Genomic DNA, 18,733 nt, shown 5'->3' on the forward strand with positions numbered 1-18,733 from the left:
CAACCACATAGGCTTACTTGTTTAAATAAGATTAAACAAGTTATACTCAAAGCACTCAAAACAGTGCCTGACACTTAATAAGCCTTATCAAAGTGCTAGCTATTATAAATATATTATGTATAGCTATAACACATAAGGAAACCCTGGTGGCATAGTGGTTAAGTGCTACGGCTGCTAACTAAAGGGTCAGCAGTTTGAATCCACCAGGGGCTCCTTGGAAACTCTATGGGGCAGTTCTACTCTGTCCTATAGGGTCGCTATGAGTCAGAATCAACTCGACGGCACTGGATTTGGTTTTCGGTTTTATAACACATAAATATAATATGTATTTTTATTATTAGGAATTGGTTGACCTGCAACCATTTCAAGAGGTAGCATATGATCAGGAACCGATGGTACTGATGCAAGAGGTCCAAGCTGCACTAAAGGCACGGGCAAAATACAAGTCTCTAGGAATTGATGGAATAACAATTGAGATGTTTCAACAAACAGAGGCAGCTCTGGAAGTGCTCACTCGTCTACGCCAAGAAATTTGGAAGACAGTTACCTGGCCAACCCACCAGAAAAGATCCATATTTATGCCTATTCCCAGGAAAGGAAATTCAACCAAATGCAGAAATTATCGAACAATATCATTAATATCACACACAAGAAAAATTTTACTGAAGATCATTCAAAAGTGGCTGCAGCAGTATATCATCAGGAAACTGCCAGAAATTCAAGCTGGATTCAGAAAAGGATGTGGAATGAAGGATATCATTGTTGATGTCAGATGGATCCTGGCTGAAAGCAGAGAATACGAGAAGGATGTTTACTTGTATTTTATTGACTAATCAAAGGCATAGTGTGGATCATAACATCTGTGGATCATAACAAGTTATGGATAACATCGGGAAGAATGGGAATTCCAGAACACTTAACTGTGCTCATGAGGAATGTACACGTAGATCAAGAGGCAGTAGTTGGAACAGAACGAGGGGGCACTGCGTGGTTTAAAATCAGGAAAAGTGTGTGTCAGGGTTGTATCCTTTCACTATACCTATTCACTCTGTGGAAACCCTAGTGGCGTAGTGGTTAAGAGCTACACCATTAACCAAAACGTGGCAGTTCGAATTCACCAGGCACTCCTTGGAAACTCTACAGGACAATTCTACTCTGTCCCATAGGATTGCTATGAGTTGGAATCAACTTGACAGCAACAGGTTTGGTTTTTATTCATTCTGTATGCTGAGCAAATAATCCAAGTAGCTGGACTATATAAAGAGGAATGTGGCATCAGGACTGGAGGAAGACTCATTAACGACCTGTGTTATGCAGATGACACAATCTTGCTTGCCGAAAGTGAAGAGAACTTGAAGCATTTGGTGATGAAGACCAAAGATCACAGCTTTCAGTATGGATTATACCTCAACATAAAGAAAACAAAAATCCTCACAAATGGACCAATAAGCAGCATCACGATAAACAGAGAAAAGATTGATGTTGTCAAGGATTTCATTTTACTTGGATTTACAATCAACACCCATGGAAGTGGCAGTCAAGAAATCAAACAATGCATTGCTTTGGGCAAATCTGCTGCAAAAGATCTCTTTAAAGTGTTGAAAAGCAAACATGTCACATTGGAGATTAAGGGGCGCCTGACCCAAGCTATGATGTTTTTGATTGCCTCTTAGGCATGTGAAAGCCGGATGATGAATAAGGAAGACCGAAGAATTGACACCTTTTAATTGTGGTGTTAGCAAAGAATATTGAATATACCATGGACTGCCAAAAGAACAAATAAATCTGTCTTGGAAGAAGTACAACCAAAATGCTCCTTAGAAACAAAGAGAGCAAGGCTACGTCTCACATACTTTTGGACATATTATCGGGAGGGTTGATATCGGGAGGGTTGAGTCTCTGGAGAAGGATGTCATGGTTGGAAAAGTAGAGTGTCAGCGAAAAAGAGGAAGACCCTCCGTGAGGTGGGCTGACACAGTGGCTGCAACAATGGGCTCAAGCATAAGGATTGTGAGGATGATGCACGACCGGGCAGTGTTTCATTCTGTTGTACATAGGGTTGCTATGAGTCAGAACCTAACCAAAACAACAACAATCTATAGATATAACACATATCAGTATTAAATGCTAGCGTCATCTGTTTTTACACTAATGCATCTCCACTGCCTAGAACAGGGTCCACCAGGGCTCCCTTGTCTGGAACCCGGTAGGTGTTTAATGAATATTTGTTGAATGAATGAATCAATGATGGATTTCCCTTTGCCCTCACTTCAGAGTTTCATTACCCTTCCAAAGCGTGTGTGTGTGTGTGTGTTCAAGGCCCAAATCAGAGGTTTAATGGAAGTTTATGGGCAGGTTGGGTCGTACCCCTCATTGTTTCTCTAGAAAAACGCGTCCAACCTACAAAGTGACTTCTGGAGAAGTAAGTTGGGAAGGAAAATTTGCATGGCATGTTATCAGGAGTAACCTTTGTTTTATTCTAGAGTTAAAAGTTGCCTTCTCCAAGCAAGGCTTATTATAGAGTGGAAGTTGTGAGTTAATCTGAATTTCATTTTTTCTCTTTGCTCTCAAGGGAAGTGAACAGGCTTCTGAACACTCCAAAGTGTTCATGTAGCCAACAAAAGGAATGTTTTGCAGTCACACAGACCTGGATTCAAATGGCACCACTGACCTTTAGCTGCCCTACAATCATGGATTTACTTGGCCTGAGACTCACTTTTCTTACCTATAAAACGTAGGAAGCCTTGGTGGCATAGTGGTTAAGTACTATGGCTGCTAACCAAAGGGCCAGCGGTTCAAATCCACCAGGTGCTCCTTGGAAACTCTATGGGAGTGTCGGTATGAGTTGGAATCGACCGCACAAAATGGTGATGGGAACGCAGTTATTGCGCATTTTTAAACCACTTACGCCTTATAACAAATGTCATTTATTACTGGCATCTCTAAACTGGTGCCTTGGTGGGGATTCAGGAGAATAAAAGGTAGCTCCCAAGGTTCTCCGAAGTCCAGGGAGGTGTGGGCTTTCCCCTCCCACGGCTAATAAGGGGCAAAGCCTGAAGGTTTGGGCGAAACGCGCCTGGGCTAAATCTATGCTTCCTTTCAAATTAAATTAACCTCAAAATCTACACACCCTCGTAGGGACTGAGAATAGGCAGCCATGAAAAATGAAGTGAAAATTGAGGCAGTGAGAGAGTTCATGTGCGTCGGAAAAGGAGCGTTAGAGTCAGCGGGGGTGTGAGTGTGCAAGGGAGGTTGGCGGCGGGCGGCACAGTTCAGCTGGCGAAGCGGAAGGCAAGAACTCCCTGTCCTGAGTGAAAGCGAGGCCCAGTGAAAGCGGCCAGAGACGAGAATTTCGCTTCCCGCCCAGCAAATCCCGGCTTTGACTACCGCCGGCTCCCTGGGCCCTTCGCCCCGCCCCCAGCAGGTCATCGGACTCTACCATTATGCAATTACAGGGGTAGAGGAGAATCGTGGGGTAGCGCGTCAGAGAAAATTAGAGTGTTTTATAGGAAAGTATGATTATATATTATGATTATTAATATTCTAGGTTAATATGCTTCTTCCTGAGGCCTGAACTGTCTATACTTCTTGAAGCGTGGTAGAATCCAGCCCTGCTTCACTTTTTCTTTTTCCGCATTTGGTACAGTCCCCTGCTGTACGTAGGCGGGGGAGGCGTACATAAGCCTCGACGCAGGAGGCGGGGTTGCTCAGTCCTCGAGGCGTCGGTGTTCCGTGGTGGTGGAATCTTGTTGCTTGTCGGCTTGTGCGCGCGTGCGCGGACATGGCCTCAAACGGTATGTGTGTGGGCGCGAGGCGGCGGTGGCGCGCCAGCCCTAAGGCCTCGTTTCCTTGTAGCTGGGCTTTTGTTTTTCAGTGGGACCGGGGCGGCGACTGCGTGTGGAATCGTCTCCACGCACCCCTGGGGCGGGAAGCAGCGGAGAAGGGTGGGAGGGGGAGGCCGATGTCGCCATTTTGTTTCGTTCCTTCGGGGCCTGCGAGCGCGGGGTGGGTGGGTCGGTCTTCCTTTTACTTGAGGTGGCTGTGGGGGGAGGGTGAGGAACGTTTCTTGATGATTTGAAGCATGAGGTAAGGATGGAGACGGTCGGACCCAGGAGAGGCTTTTCCTTCGCTCCCAGCCCCGCGCTCTAGACCGCTTTGTCGCAGTGCTGCATCCGGGCACTCGGTGCGCGCACGCGCTCTGGCGGTCCCTCCCCTTAGCTGCGCGCACCCTTCTGCCGCCTCGTGCTAGCCCCGTTTTTTGTCGCGAGGCCCTCCGCTGGAGAGCCTGCGGCGTGCGTCCGGTGTGACACCGTCTCACCCCCGGGGTCCCTCGGGAAGGGGCGGGACTGCTCCGTTCCCGCCTTGGTTGCCACGCGGCTGGGGGCGGAGGCTCGGGATCAGGGCCACGCACTGGCCTAACGGTCTGGGGGCAACAGGAAGAGAGACCAGGGGATTTGGAGACCAGACCCGAGGATTTTCCCGCCTAAATTTTTTTTTTTTGAGATGGGAGCCGAAAGGCACGGCCGCTCGGGCCACACCCTCTTCCCTTTTGCCTTTCCCTTTGGGGGAAACGCCTCATTTCCTGTACGGATGTTCGTACCTCTTTTAATCTGGCGTTATAAAAGCGCTTTCGCTCCGTTCGGTTTGCCGAGTCTCCCCAAGGCTCCAAAGAAGGCAGGGTGGATGAGGAAAGAACTCTCAAGCTTCACAGGACTGGGGACTTGAGTACCATTTGCTTCCTGAGGCGAACTGATGGCTCTCCTGTTTGGGGCCAAGGGGGGGGCGGTTCTTTTGGTTGCCTGGGTTAGTGCCAAAAGCCCACGTTGGCCGATCTGTAAGATTGGACAGAAGTCGGAAAATGGACACTTGAGACAAGAATGTCTTTGGGTTGAAAGAATGGAGACAGCATTCCGAGCGTTCCTACCTCGGGCTTGAATTCAGCCCTGTCTCTGACGTAGGGCATGTTACTCTGTCTTTACTCTTGGTAGTGCTTTCCTTAAAGAGTGGTTGTGAAAACGCATGTAAAATGTTTTAGAGCTGTTCCTTTGCAGAAAATTGTAGCTGTTTTTCCCTTTGGTCACTGCAGAGATTTGCGTTTTCTTTGTATGGTTATCATTCTTTGCTGTAAGAAAATTTGACAAATCCGCCAGCTTGCCCCTCCTCTCAACTAGAGTCTCATGGGGTAATTTATGTTTTTGTAAGTCTTGCTTGTTGTTTTTTCTTGGAAATCCCAGTGATTGAGTTAAGGAGTTTTAGCTTTATCCTACTCTTTCAGGATTGGCTGAAGGTAATGTGATTTGTATTTTCTTTTTGCAGATTATACCCAACAAGCAACCCAAAGGTGAGTGTTGAGTCTCAGCTTCCAGGGTTTGTACAGGGCAGGGTGGCCAAGGAGTCTTTCTCTAATCTGGTTTTTTTTTTTTTTTTTTGACCAGCTACGGAGCCTATCCCACCCAACCTGGGCAGGGCTACTCCCAGCAGAGCAGTCAGCCCTACGGACAACAGAGTTACAGTGGTTACGGCCCTTCAGCGGACACTTCAGGTTATGGCCAGAGCAGCTATAGTTCTTCTTATGGACAGACTCAGAACAGTGAGTCTCTTTTAGTGGGCACTTGACCTATTCCTGCATTGAGTGTTGCTTTTCTTAAACCTGAACAGTGGGGAAATGTTGAAATTGTCCTTTTTTTTTGGCACATAGCCTGTCTATAAAATGTAGAACTTCTCTGGCCAGAGTCTTTTGTTTCAAACGGAAATACATGTTGGTTTGTAACTTTTTTTCCTGCCTTTGGCTTTTTATCTTTTTAATTTTTGCTGGACCTTTTCACATTTCCCCTTTGATTATGAAAGTGAAATGTGGGGAGGGTATTCCCTGAACAGAGGAACATTTTTTAGGCTTAGGTATGGTTTACTTAAAGATGTTTAAAGTCCTGTTACCGTACAACACGTGATACACTAGGAGGTTGAATTTGCCTTGAGGCCCAGAAGGGTAAGTAAATAAGGTGAGTGGTGTTGTATGTGCTGAACACATAACCAGCATGTTAAAATGCTATTAATAAATAGGATTTTTTGGGCTACAATTAGATGGTGGTCTTAGAGACTGTCTTTGGGTCTCTTTGAACTAAAGAGTTGATAGTAAGTTGAGGCAGTAGACTTCAGGTGGAAGAGAAGTGTAAATTTAAGGCTTTGAGTTACAAGATTCACTTGTACCTTCTAAGAGGCTGACTTTTCAAGTATGGGTGAGGATCAGTTAGTGTATTGGTTACGTAGCATTGCTGTAACAAATACCACAAGTAGTTGGGTTTAACAATCAGAAATTTACTTTTTCACAGTTTAGGAGGCTAGGAGTCTGAATTCAGGGCACCTGTTCTAAGGGAATGCTCTCTCTGTCCACTCTGGGGGAAGGTCCTTGTTTCTTTTCAGCTTCTATTCCTAGGTTTCTTGGCCATCATGTGGCTTGTATTGTCCCTGTCTCTACTTGCCTGCCGGGTTACTTGCTTAATCTGCTTGTTTTATATCTGAAAAGTGGTTTAAGACACACCCTAGACGGAATCTGACTCATTAACATAACAAAATCTATTCTGAAATGGGATTATAGCCATAGGGATCAAACCCACTGCCATCTAGTTGATTCTAACTCATAGGAACTCTATAGGACAGAGTAGAACTGCTCCGTAGGGTTTCCAGGGAGTGGCTGGTGGATTCAAACTGCAGACCTTTTGGTTAGCACCCAAGCTCTTAATCACTGTGCCACCAGGTGTTAGGACTACAACACATAACTTTTGGGGGACACGGTTCAGTCTATAAAAAGGTAGTATATAACAATTTCTTCAACCCGTTTTGTACCTTCTCTCTCTTTTCATAGCCTTTGTGCTTCCTTTTCATTTCCTTTTAGCAGGCTATGGCACCCAGTCAGCTCCCCAGGGATATGGCTCAAGTGGTGGCTATAGCAGTAGCCAGAGTTCCCAGTCATCTTACGGGCAGCAGTCTTCCTATCCTGGTTATGGCCAGCCTCCAGCTCCCAGCAGCACTTCAGGAAGGTAAGGGAGGTACGAGGGGAAGGCTTGGAGTATTGGAGATGAATTGATAAAGGCATGATAATGTGACTAACAATAGGAACAATTATGAGGGATTGGGGGTGTTTGTGTTGGGTTCAGAGAAGAGGGTACGCTAGAAGTGAAAGGGTGTTTTGGCCATGCTGCTATGGTTCTGGTTTTTGTTCCTTTAGCTATGGAAGCAGTTCTCAGAGCAGCAGCTATGGGCAGCCTCAGAGTGGAGGCTATGGCCAACAGTCTGGCTATGGTGGACAGCAGCAAAGCTACGGACAGCAGCAAAGCTCCTACAATCCCCCTCAGGGCTATGGACAGCAGAACCAGTACAACAGTAGCAGTGGGGGTGGCGGCGGAGGAGGAGGTGGTGGAGGTGAGAAGGAGCTGCAGCTTTGCCTGTGTTCTCTTTACCTATTTAAGAATTTTTGTATTCTACTGCTTAGCTCTTCAAGAATATTCCTGAGTTTTCTTGTTCCTTAGGTATTTTGGGCTTGTTGTTATTGTACGTTATCTCCTGGCACTGTTGAACTTGTTTGTGTTATTTAACGTTCTTTCCTGGCAGGTAACTATGGCCAAGATCAGCCTCCCATGAGTGGTGGTAGCAGCAGCGGTGGTGGTTATGGCAATCAGGACCAGGGTGGTGGTGGCTATGGAGGAGGCCAGCAGGACCGTGCGGGCCGTGGCCGTGGCGGCGGCGGTGGTTATAACCGCAGCGGTGGTGGCTATGAACCCAGAGGTCGTGGAGGTGGTCGTGGAGGCAGAGGCGGCATGGGGTAGGTGTCTCATGAACCAGGGAGTATCTTCAGTAGGCAGTGTGGAGGGTTGCATGAATCTCCCCATAAACTCAGTCCCCAGTGCATGGTTGGTTTTCTTGTTCTCTAGGGATTTGCGAGGGCTTTAATTTAGGGGCAGTGATTGTTGCCTTGTGCATCCCTGTTTTTTTATTTTTGTGAAAATTTGGGCGCCTGAGGTTCATTCACACCTCTTGGATAGAGATTTAAGTTTTAATACTTCTATTTTTAAGGAAAAAGAAAAAATTTATAGGTGTGTATGGATTGAAATTATATTCCAGGCAAGGAACGTGAAAGTAAAGGCTTTTTTTTTTTAACTTTTTTTGTGTAACAGAAATAGATGATCCCTCTCTTGAGAAATAGCAGGGAAACTTATTACTTGTATTCCCATGTGTTTTCTAAGGGGGTTCGTAATGGTTAACCTCACTTAAGCTTCCAGGAATTGACTAGTCTTCTGTAGTCATATGATCCTTGAGCTTGATTTGCACTAATTTGAGTGAAGTAATGATTTTGTGTGTGACTTGGTTTATGGGGTTATCTGACTGAAGTGTGCAAGCCTTTTGGACAAAATACGTTTGACAGTGGTATCCCACCTATTTACTCCACTGTCCCTTCCCTGGCTACTTGTACAAACATCACCTTGTCCAACTGGACCTTCCTTCCCCTTCCCATTGCAGTTGACTTGATGTTAAAGCAGCCATCAGATCTGTTGGTAAATACGATCTGAAGGACTTTGTCTCCCATGAAAAGGGGAGCAAGGTCAGTGTGTTACTTCTTTTTTTGGTAAAAGTAGGTTTGTTTTTTTTGAAATGAGTGTTTGCATCTGGTAAGTATTCAGAGGTGGGTGGGGGCAATTTCAAAGAACCAGACAAAAAATAAGGAAAACCTGTTGTGCGTGTGTTTAATGCAAAACTTTAAAAAGAAAAACAACTGTTATGTGACTGTTAACTTGCTCTGCATTTTATGTGCCACAGGTATGAAAGGTGACATTGCAAAATACTCGGCTCTTCTCGCAGTGTAGAAGGGGTGACCCCGGGGGCGGGGGGAGATCAAAAGCAGCTCAGTAGTTAGGATAGGGCTTAGCTAAGTTTGTCTTGCTTAAGGGGAAATTGCCTTTGGTTTTGACTTTTTATGGAAATGGGATTGGGTCTGCTTGCTGCTTTCAAAGCAAAAACCACAAAAAACGTGTTCAGGGCTACCCCAGCCTGGTGTGAAGTGTCTTCTGGGTTAAATCGGGAGTAGGGTTTTTAAACCAACTACTGGGGTTTTCAACCACTCACGACGAGGAAAAAAACATCTACATCGGAAGAACGGCCAAGGAAAATGGGTCATTTTTTTCAGAGAAAATAGATTTATAACCTTTTAAAGCAAAATCTTAAAACTGTGTCTGAGAAATTGCACACGTGTGTGTGACATGCTCAAAGGTCAGACAAGGGGTGGTCAGGAAGGAATGTATTTTAGTAGCCACTTGTACTTTTTCCCAAAACACCTACCCATGTTTGGGGAATGTTAAAATCAAAAAACACCCTTTTGTAGCCGTTGGAAGCTTCATGTCCTTTCTTCTAACTTGTCTTCTCCAGCGGAAGTGACCGTGGTGGCTTCAATAAATTTGGTGGTAAGTGAACAGAGTTTCCAAAATTCCCACCTCCTGGCAATGCTTTGTCTTATTGTTCATTTGCAGATGTCTTAGTGTGTTTTTAAGTGTCAAAGGTTTTGAAGTGTCCAGAACCACCTCCAGAAACGGGTGGGATAGAGTACTACCTGTTGCCACATGTGTGCTAATTTGGAGGCAGGCAGGGGTGAGACTCAGCGGTCATCTGGTACCAAATTGGTTTGACACAGGTTAATAAGAGATGTTTAGTAGGCCTCTGACGGGTGTTGCCACACCTGGCACTTAGTAACCACCATCATGAGAAACTGGAGTGAGTGTACTGAAATGTGGTGCCAACTTGGCTTTAGGATCCTTTTGATCTGTGTGTCCAAGGTTTGTGTGTGTGTGTGTGTGTGTATGTAACAACTTCCAAATATTTTTATTTTGGGAGAGGGACGTGAAATACTGCCCTACCCTGAGGATGGTGAAGTTGGTTTATATTTATATTAAATACTAAATGGTGTCAATGCAATTCTTCATTTATGTACTTAAACTCAAGTAAGATGGGAAAATAGAAACTAGTTCTGGAAAGGAAGGTACGGACTACTTCAAGAAAGGTTTGGGAGCATGTGTGGCTCACAGGAAATAACCAGGTCTTAAACAGTGCAAACTGAATTCATGGAAAATGGCAAATTTGAGAAGTCTCCCAGTAAGCTGGAACTTTTCTGGTTTGGTTAACACAAGGTTTCTTGATTTATCTCAACATTTAAAGCCAAAGGCTTGGGTTCATGATTTTAGGTGTCATTGCGTGTGGGTTTATATATGGCGAATTCAGATAAACATTGGTCAAAGAAGGGTCTCTGGAAAAAAAAGAAGAGACTACTTTGTGGAAATAAGATTTCTGGTGTGTTCCCTGGGACATGCTTTAAAAATACAGTAGCTATTATGTATGTACATTTTTGTGTGTTTTTGGGGAAACAACATGGTTTTAAGAGAATGGTCTCTAAAGATGGAATTAAAAATTGTTCCACAAGGGATAAGAATTGATGGTGTAAGAGTTTGGAGAAACCGGATGGATGCGCATCACATTGCTGGTGGTGAGCCCATATCTCTCTGGGTTGAGAGAACAGGGCCAAGCTCTGAGTTGGTTTGTTAACTTCAATGGGTCTACCCTTTCCGCCCCCCCAAGTCTGTGCTGAGGACATTTCCCAGCCTGAACTGGGGGAGGCAGGGTTTTCTGGAGTGTGGAGTTGTCCCTGTGGGGACTCAAGTTACAGATCTTAAGAAAGGGTCCTGTGTCTTCCCCATTCCTGTCTAGGATTTTCTCCTCTAGGCAGGCAACCCAGAACAGGGTTTGGAGTGAGGCTGTGAGCACTTACCTGATATTTTGCAAGATTTTGGATTTGGTGTTTTTTGCTTTGTTTGTCCCTTCTTGTTGACTGACGAGCTCCCCTTTCCTTGTTTTTTTTTTTTTTTTTCATGTCCATGTCACTTAAGGCCCTCGGGACCAAGGCTCACGTCATGACTCTGGTGAGTCCACAGGTGGCATAAAAGTGGCTTAAGTGGGACTTGTGTATGTTCTCTGAAAGTAAAGCAAAAAGAATGTATAAAAAGAGTGGGTACAGAAAAAGGGAAATGAAGGGAGGGGAGTTTAGGTGTGGCTATAGTTAATGGTGGTTCATAAACGGAAGCATTTATCAGAACCACTTGATTAATGGATTCCTTTTCCAGAGGTTGGAAACCCTGGTAGCGTAGTGGTTAAGTGCTGCGGCTGCTAACCAAAGGCTTGGCAGTTTGAATCTGCCAGACGCTCCTTGGAAACTCTATGGGGCAGTTCTACTCTGTTCTGTAGGGTCGCTACGAGTTGGAATCGACTTGACGGCACTGCATTTGGTTTCCAGAGGTTGAGTTGGTATGGGAGGGGTCTGAGAAAATCTGCATTTTAACAAGGTACATCCCAGGTTATGCTGATGTTTTTGGTCTAAGGACCACACTCCGCAACTGCTGGATTACGATCAGATTTGCATACGAAATAGAAAAGACCTAAGTATTTAGTAAATTGCTTGTTTTAATTATATTTGTATACTAGATTTTAGTGTAATACTGGTTTCTTACAGTGGGGTCTTCGATTGGAAGTTGACAGACACTGATGTACTTGATAAAAGTCTCAGTCATTTAGAGATTATTTTTTGTTGAAAGGTTAATATTGTTTTTAAAGTTGTCTCATTAAAAGTCACTGACTTGTTTTACCTTTCTTTGTTTTCTCCCTCAAATTCTCACTTCCTTCTGTGTTCAACAAGCAGAACAGGATAATTCAGACAACAACACCATCTTTGTGCAAGGCCTGGGCGAGAATGTTACAATCGAGTCCGTGGCTGATTACTTCAAGCAGATTGGTATTATTAAGGTACTTGGGGAGCAGAGTTAGGGCTTTCTGCCAGTGGCGTAGGCTTCCGAATTTCACATAATCAGTGAAAAGAAAGCACTCAGTGATTTCCAGCTTAATTTGTTGAAGAAAGAACATTGGCTGTTTCCATTTTTTAAAAAGACCACATCTCAACACAGAGTTGTTAAAAGAAGTGTTCTAGAGCTTTGAACTTGTAGTGTCTCCTTTTTAGTTTTATCTTTGGATATCAAGGTGAAGAACAGTTGTAGACCAAGCTTTAATACAGGGTACATGTAAGGTGTCGAGATGGGAAGTAGTACTTGGGAAGAGGGGAGCTGAAGTTTGGGAGTGATGAACCTTGGATTCAGGAGGAGGAAGGGATAAGGCGCTTGGTGTTAAATCCTGTAAGATTGTCATTACCTCATTTTGCTTTCTTTCAGACAAATAAGAAAACAGGGCAGCCCATGATTAATCTGTACACAGACAGGGAAACAGGCAAGCTGAAGGGAGAGGCAACGGTCTCATTTGATGACCCTCCTTCTGCTAAAGCAGCTATTGACTGGTTTGATGGTATGTATGGGGAAGAGGGGTGAGGGACAGGGCAGCTAGCCGTAGGTAAACATTTTGAAGTTTCCTTTTATCTGCTGCTTCAGTGTAGCCTCATTATTGCTTATGTCTCATTAGATAGTAAGCCTTTTCAGGAAGGCAGAGTCTTCTTTTACCTTGATTGTATGTACCAGGTGTGTTTTTGGACCCACAGATTTTGAATAAATAGTCTGATTTTATCCTTTATTTCTTTAGGTAAAGAATTCTCTGGGAATCCGATCAAGGTCTCCTTTGCCACACGGCGGGCAGACTTCAATCGGGGTGGTGGCAATGGTCGCGGAGGCCGAGGGCGGGGAGGTGAGGAACTGTTTTCTGCTGGTGGTATAGAGCGGTGATGGAGGGAAGGGTGGGGATGGTAAGGGCTTGCATGGAAAAGGTTTAATCAGTTAACCTTGGATGGGGAAGGACCCGTATTTGTTGTATCTGTGCTAGGACCCATGGGCCGTGGAGGCTATGGAGGTGGTGGCAGTGGTGGCAGTGGCCGGGGAGGATTCCCCAGTGGAGGTGGTGGTGGTGGTGGACAACAGCGAGCTGGGGACTGGAAGTGTCCTAATCCGTAAGTGAAAGTCATTAATTTTTTTCTCTCAGTCCTCTCACAAAGAGTTTTCTGTGCTCAAGCAGTTGAGCAGCTGTGTGCATCCTTTCATATTATTATGATAGAGCTGTGTGAGTGTTTTCCAAACTAAAAAGGTGTCGAGGCCACACACAGGATTAGCTGAAAGCTTACCTAAGTAAGGTCGCTGTAGCGGGAATGGTATTGGATTGGGTTCAATAATCAGATTTTGTTTCTGGCTCTGCTTAGAAGCAAGCCATCTAGTCTTCCCAAGGTCTCAGTTTCTTCACTGAGGTGTCAGGGATTAAACTTTCTCTGAGGTCACTGGAGCCTGTTTTTATTTTGGCCTTATCTGTTCCTCACTCTTCCGAATTTAACTGCTTTTTTTTACAGTACATGTGAGAACATGAACTTCTCTTGGAGGAATGAATGCAACCAGTGTAAGGCCCCTAAACCAGATGGCCCAGGAGGGGGCCCAGGAGGCTCTCACATGGGTAAGAGGCAAAGATGGTAAAAAAGCTGGGATCAAAAAGTCCTCATCTTTAAGCAGGGAGGCTGGGGGTGGGGGCGGGATGTTAGAAGGATTTAGGGGCAGGGAGGCTGGGGGAAGGTAGAATTTGGGGGACATGTATATTTGTCTTTTTTTTTTTTTGTTCTAGGGGGTAACTATGGTGATGATCGTCGAGGTGGCAGAGGAGGCTATGATCGGGGTGGCTACCGAGGCCGTGGTGGGGACCGTGGGGGCTTCCGAGGGGGCCGGGGTGGTGGAGACAGAGGTGGTTTTGGCCCTGGCAAGATGGACTCCAGGTGAGTAAGATTATATTGAAATGAAAGGGCAGTTGAACACATTATGGGGTAATGAAATATTTTATTTCTTAAGTGGTTTCATTTTGAGGGCTAGATTGGGCCAGAACTGAGATAACTGGTTAATCAGTAAGGGAGGGAAGGAACATTATCTCTGGGGAACTAACCTGCACACCTGGTCTCCTTACTGTGGAGATGGGTAGGAGGGGGCAGATGGGCTGCTTGGGGGTGGGAGTGGGTAGCAGAGCTGGTAGCTCAAACCTGACGGCTGCTCTTTCTTGCAGGGGTGAGCACAGACAGGACCGCAGGGAGAGGCCCTATTAGCCTGGCTCCCAAGGATCTGGAACAGCTCTTCTCCCTGTACCCAGCGTTACCCTCATTATTTTGTAACCTTCCAACTCTGCGAGTTTTTGTGTTGGACTGTGTAATTGTAACATACCTCTGGTTCCCATTAAAAACTGTCGTTTTAGTTAAACTTTGTTCTTCTCCCCCCTTCACTCTCTTGGAGTAAGTCAGGAATGTGGGAATTTCTCCTTTCAGATAACCTGTCTGGCAGGAACTGGAAGAAGTTGGAAGGAATTGTTTGATAGTTGGTCCAGGGGAAAAAAGGTCAAGTGGCTATCCTTAGGCTACCCCCTGGAAATGTAGATTAAACTTTCCTGTCACGGAAAAAATAGGATAAATGAAGAACACATCTGATGTCATGTGTATTGCTCAAAATTTGTCCAGCTAGGTGGGAGGTCCCCCCCCATTAGTGCTGTTCTTAGTAACTCTACTATTTATAGCAATTTTAACCATTTTTAAGGACCTTTGGCTCTTTCTAGGAGTAGGACTCAAACAGGTTTGGCTTTTGGGCAGTATTCAAACCTGGACATGGTAGAGAGCACACAGCTAGTCAGGAAGTAGAGTAAGTTGAATGACTACTGTGTGGCAGGGGTTCCATGGAGACTTTAATCCTTAGCTCTGGGTGACAGGGTGCTCACTTTACAGGCAGAAAATGAAGTGCTTATGTGTCATTGAGTCAGAATGGTGGAGCTAGAACTGAGTCCTAGTCCTCTGACTCCATTTCCATGTTAGCATTTCCATTCTGAAGCCCTTGTTCAGAAAGGCCTGAGGGGAACAAATTTCTCTCACAAACATTTGTTTACTTTGCTGTAAGAGGATGCTAAATTTGGGGATGAGATTTAGGAGTGAGTGGAAATAGGGGGAAAGGTTGGGAAGGGTAGGGTGGAGTTAGATCCTACTATTTAAAGGAGGTGTGTTCCCCCCCTTCCCCAAGTATTCCTAGGAATGGGTATTGGGACTGGTGTAGGGGGGCATCCTGCCTCTACCCAGAGGGCTTGAGGTTATTTGTATTGGGGGTTTTTGGCTTGAGCCTTAATGGTGAGGGTGGGCTTGGAAAGCCCACTTTTAAGTGTGGAGATAGGGAAAGGGTGGGGCCCGTGAGTGCCTCTCAACCATATGCTGTTCTTGGTCCCCAAAGAACCAGCTTTTTCAGCTTGTCAAATTGAATTTAGTTAATTTGCTGATTCCTGCAAATCAGCTGTTTAATATGAAATGTATTTATACAAAACTGAAAATTGCAGCCAAGAACACTTTACAACATAGTAAGATAGCATCAGAAGCACAGCTTGCAGATGTACTTGGGACCCCCTAGTTGGGAAGTGCTTGCCTAGATCTATATTCAATACGCTGAGCATGTTCAGAGATGAGTTGCTTCATCCTCACGTTTTTGGTGATTTGAAGTAGGGAGGCTAAGGCTACTGTCAAAGAGAGTAGCTGTTTTATTCTACCTACTGGAGTGAGAATGCTCTCTTAACTGAGAGTAGGTTGAGAGTGGCTGAGGTTCTCCCAGGCAAGGCTTTGACCCTGCACATTGAGTTTGGTACATGGCAGAAGCCCTCAGGCTTGTGACAGTAGGTCTCCCTCCTGTGGGCAGCCTGCCTCCACTATTTTTTTTTACTTAAATACGATATTTGGATGACTGGATGTGTATCAGAAGTTTTTTTTTTATTGCTGCTTCACCTAGTAGGATTTTGATATTAAGGCTTAGGTGTGGGTCCTTCCCTCTGAGAGTGAAGGAGATGGAGTTTGCTTAATAGACCTGGTAACTGGGACTGTTTGTGTCAAGTTCTTGTTATGTCCTTTAAAGGGCTGTTCATGAGGCTTTAGTAATTGTTTGGCCTTGCCCTTAAATATAAGGAAATTAAGAATGGATGAAGGCAACTGACAGGGAGGAAATACTGCTGAGAAAATGAGACCCATGGGGTTTGGGCATTGGGCCCTCTACTGCATTCCAAGTCAGGGTTAGTACCCCAACTGTCATGATTGGTGAGGGTTTTAGGTGAATCATTTTGTATTCTGAAGAACAGCTGAAGCATTACTGAAAACAGTCTGATCTTGAAGCACTAGGTGCCTGGCTTTTGTGAGGTGAGGTTGGAGTTGGGACAGGCCAACCAGGAAGAAGGGAGGAAAGTGGGTAGGGAGAGGTATGCTGCAGATCTGTGCCTAGCCCGATTGAGTTTCTAGAGATCAGCCATTTCAGTGTGTTTTTTCCCATTACATGCTGTGCTTCCTGGATTTCAGTAACGGTTATAGGACTGAGATTAAGTCAGTGATGGGTAGTAGGTTTACCGAGTTGAGCTTTGGGGTCCAGTGTCCATGAGACTTGGCATTTATTCCATTTTTCATGTCTGGTCACCTTTCCATGTCCAGTCAGTCTCTACCATGGAGTCTGTTATCAGATCTCAGGAAAGGTGGGATTCCTGCAATAATTCCTTCATCAACGATCCTGTTCCAGAACTCAGACTCTTTTCTACCTTTGAGCTCTTGGTGCTTGGAGAGCACCTTTCCACATCATTCTTTTTAACTTTATTTTGAGGTAATTTTAGACTTAAAAGTTTCCAAAATAATTCAGAGTTCCCATATATGCTTTGCCAAGCTTTCTTATGTTAACCGTTTCTGTAACAATACCGCAATTATCAAAATCCATGTTTATTTTTCATACATATTTTAATCTCGATTCTAATTAAACTTCATCATAGATTCTACTTCGCCTCAAAGTCTGTTGCTGTTGAATTGCTTCTGACTCATGGCAACCTTGTTTGAGTCAGTAGAACTGTGCTCCATACGGTTTTCTTGGCGGTAATCTTTTTTTCTTTTTTAAAAGGATTGTGCTTTAGGTGATGGTTTACAGAGTGAAATAGTTTCCCATTCAGTATGTACACTGTTCCAAGACACTGGTCGCAGCCTCTTCATGTGTCAGCACTCTCCCCATTTCCGTCCTGAGTTCCCTGTTTTCGTCTGGTCATCCTGCCCCTTCTTACCGTCTTTGCTTGTGGGCAGATTTTGCTGGCCCCTTTGTCTCATATAATTACCTGTCCTACGTAGTTTGTACCTTTTGGGTGTTACTGTTTATTTTGTAGGCCTTTCTATTTAGCTGAAAGGTGATCTCCGGGAATGACCTCAGTTCCACGTTACAAGGGTGTCTTAGGGCTGTAGTCTCAGGGGTTCCTTCAGTTTCTGTCAGACCACTAAGTCTGATCTTTTTTATGGTTTTGATTTTTGTTCTACGTTTTTGTCCTGCTCTGCTCTGCCCTGGAGCCTCTTACTTTGAAGAGATCAGAGTGGTTGGTAGTGGTAGCCAAGCACCATTTAGTTTTTGTGTTGGGGTCGTGTGGGCTGTGGTTCATTAGTTCTTTAGACTAATTGCTCCCATGAATCTTTGGTTTAGTTCATTGTCTTTCACATTTCACCCCCCAATCCACCTTGCAAACAACCTTCGTGGTACTGGCATGTAAGAACTGAGGAAGTTGTGTGAGGTGGATCTGACAGCAGATCTGACTTAGGGCTTTTTTAGGTTGTTGTGTCATTGTTAACTTTTTTTTATTCATGGTGCTTAAATGGAAGTTTACAATTCAAGTCAGGTTTTCATACAAAAACTTATGCTGTTATATGATCGTAGTTTAATGTCCCTAACAATATGACAGCACACTCCTCATCTCCACCCTGTATTTCCCATGTCCATTCAGCCAGCTTATACCCCTCCTGCCTTCTCATCTCGCCTCCAGTCAGGAGCTGCCCACATGGTCTCAGGTTTCTACCTGTGCTCAGAAGCACACTCGTTACCAGTATCATTTTGTTTCATAGTCCAGTCTAATCTTTGCCAAGTTAGCTTCAGGCATGGTTTTCGCTTTGGGCTAACAGGGACAGGGGACCAAGACCTACAGGGTCCCTCCAGTCTCAGATTAAGTCTGGTCTTTTTACTAGAATTTGAGGTCTGCATCCCACTTTTCACCTGCTCCATCAGGAATTTTCTGTTGTGCTCCCTGCCACGGCAGTCATTGGTGGTAGCTGAGCACCATCTAGGTCTTCTCGTCTCAGGTTGTGGTCTCTTGTTTATGTGGCCCTTTTTGTCTCCTGGGCTCATATTTACCTTGTGTCTTCGGCATTCTTTATTCTCTGTTGCCCCGGGTGGGTTGAGACCAATTGATGCATCTTAGGTGGCCGCTTACTAGTGTTTTAAGACCCCAGATGCTACTTACTAACGTGGTATGCAGAACGTTTTCTTGATACATTTTCTTATGTCAGTTGACCTAAATGTTCCCTGAAACCATGGTCCCCCGACCGCTGTCCCTGCTACTGGGGACTTCAAAGCATTTGGTTATACTCAGGAAACTTCTTAGATTTTGGTTTTGTTCAATTGTGCTGACCTCGCCTGTGTTGTGCGTTGTGTTTCCCTTCACTTAAAATAGTTCTTGTCTACTATCTAATTAGTGATTACCCCTCTCTCCCTTCTCACCCTCGTAACAATCAAAGAATGTTTTCATACCTTTTCTTCAGTTCTTATAATAGCGGTCTCATATGATATTTGCCCTTTTGCAACTAACTCAGCATAATGCCTTCCGGATTCTTCCATGTTAGATGTTTCATGGATTCATCGTTGTTCTTAGTCGT

The 18,733-nt window shown here is 44.7% G+C and overlaps 1 protein-coding gene across 2 annotated transcripts; it reads left to right on the plus strand.

The window, feature by feature from the left end:
- Positions 1 to 3,715: 3,715 nt before the first annotated feature.
- Positions 3,716 to 14,252, plus strand: FUS (FUS RNA binding protein). Of its 2 annotated transcripts, none has more exons than XM_049904476.1 (15): positions 3,716 to 3,794; positions 5,317 to 5,341; positions 5,436 to 5,590; positions 6,893 to 7,037; positions 7,226 to 7,419; positions 7,609 to 7,819; positions 9,418 to 9,452; positions 10,926 to 10,958; positions 11,732 to 11,835; positions 12,255 to 12,384; positions 12,616 to 12,717; positions 12,853 to 12,976; positions 13,367 to 13,467; positions 13,633 to 13,780; positions 14,062 to 14,252. In XM_049904476.1, the coding sequence occupies exons 1-15, from the start codon at positions 3,782 to 3,784 to the stop codon at positions 14,099 to 14,101; spliced, it is 1,560 nt and encodes a 519-aa protein (XP_049760433.1). In that variant the 5' UTR covers positions 3,716 to 3,781; the 3' UTR covers positions 14,102 to 14,252. The 2 variants fall into 2 exon arrangements, with proteins under 2 accessions (XP_049760433.1, XP_049760434.1); XM_049904477.1 differs by having other exon boundaries at positions 6,896 to 7,037.
- The last annotated feature ends 4,481 nt before the right edge of the window (positions 14,253 to 18,733 follow it).

This window comes from Elephas maximus, chromosome 12 (genome assembly GCF_024166365.1).
Source record: "Elephas maximus indicus isolate mEleMax1 chromosome 12, mEleMax1 primary haplotype, whole genome shotgun sequence".
Taxonomy (NCBI): Eukaryota; Metazoa; Chordata; class Mammalia; order Proboscidea; family Elephantidae; genus Elephas; species Elephas maximus.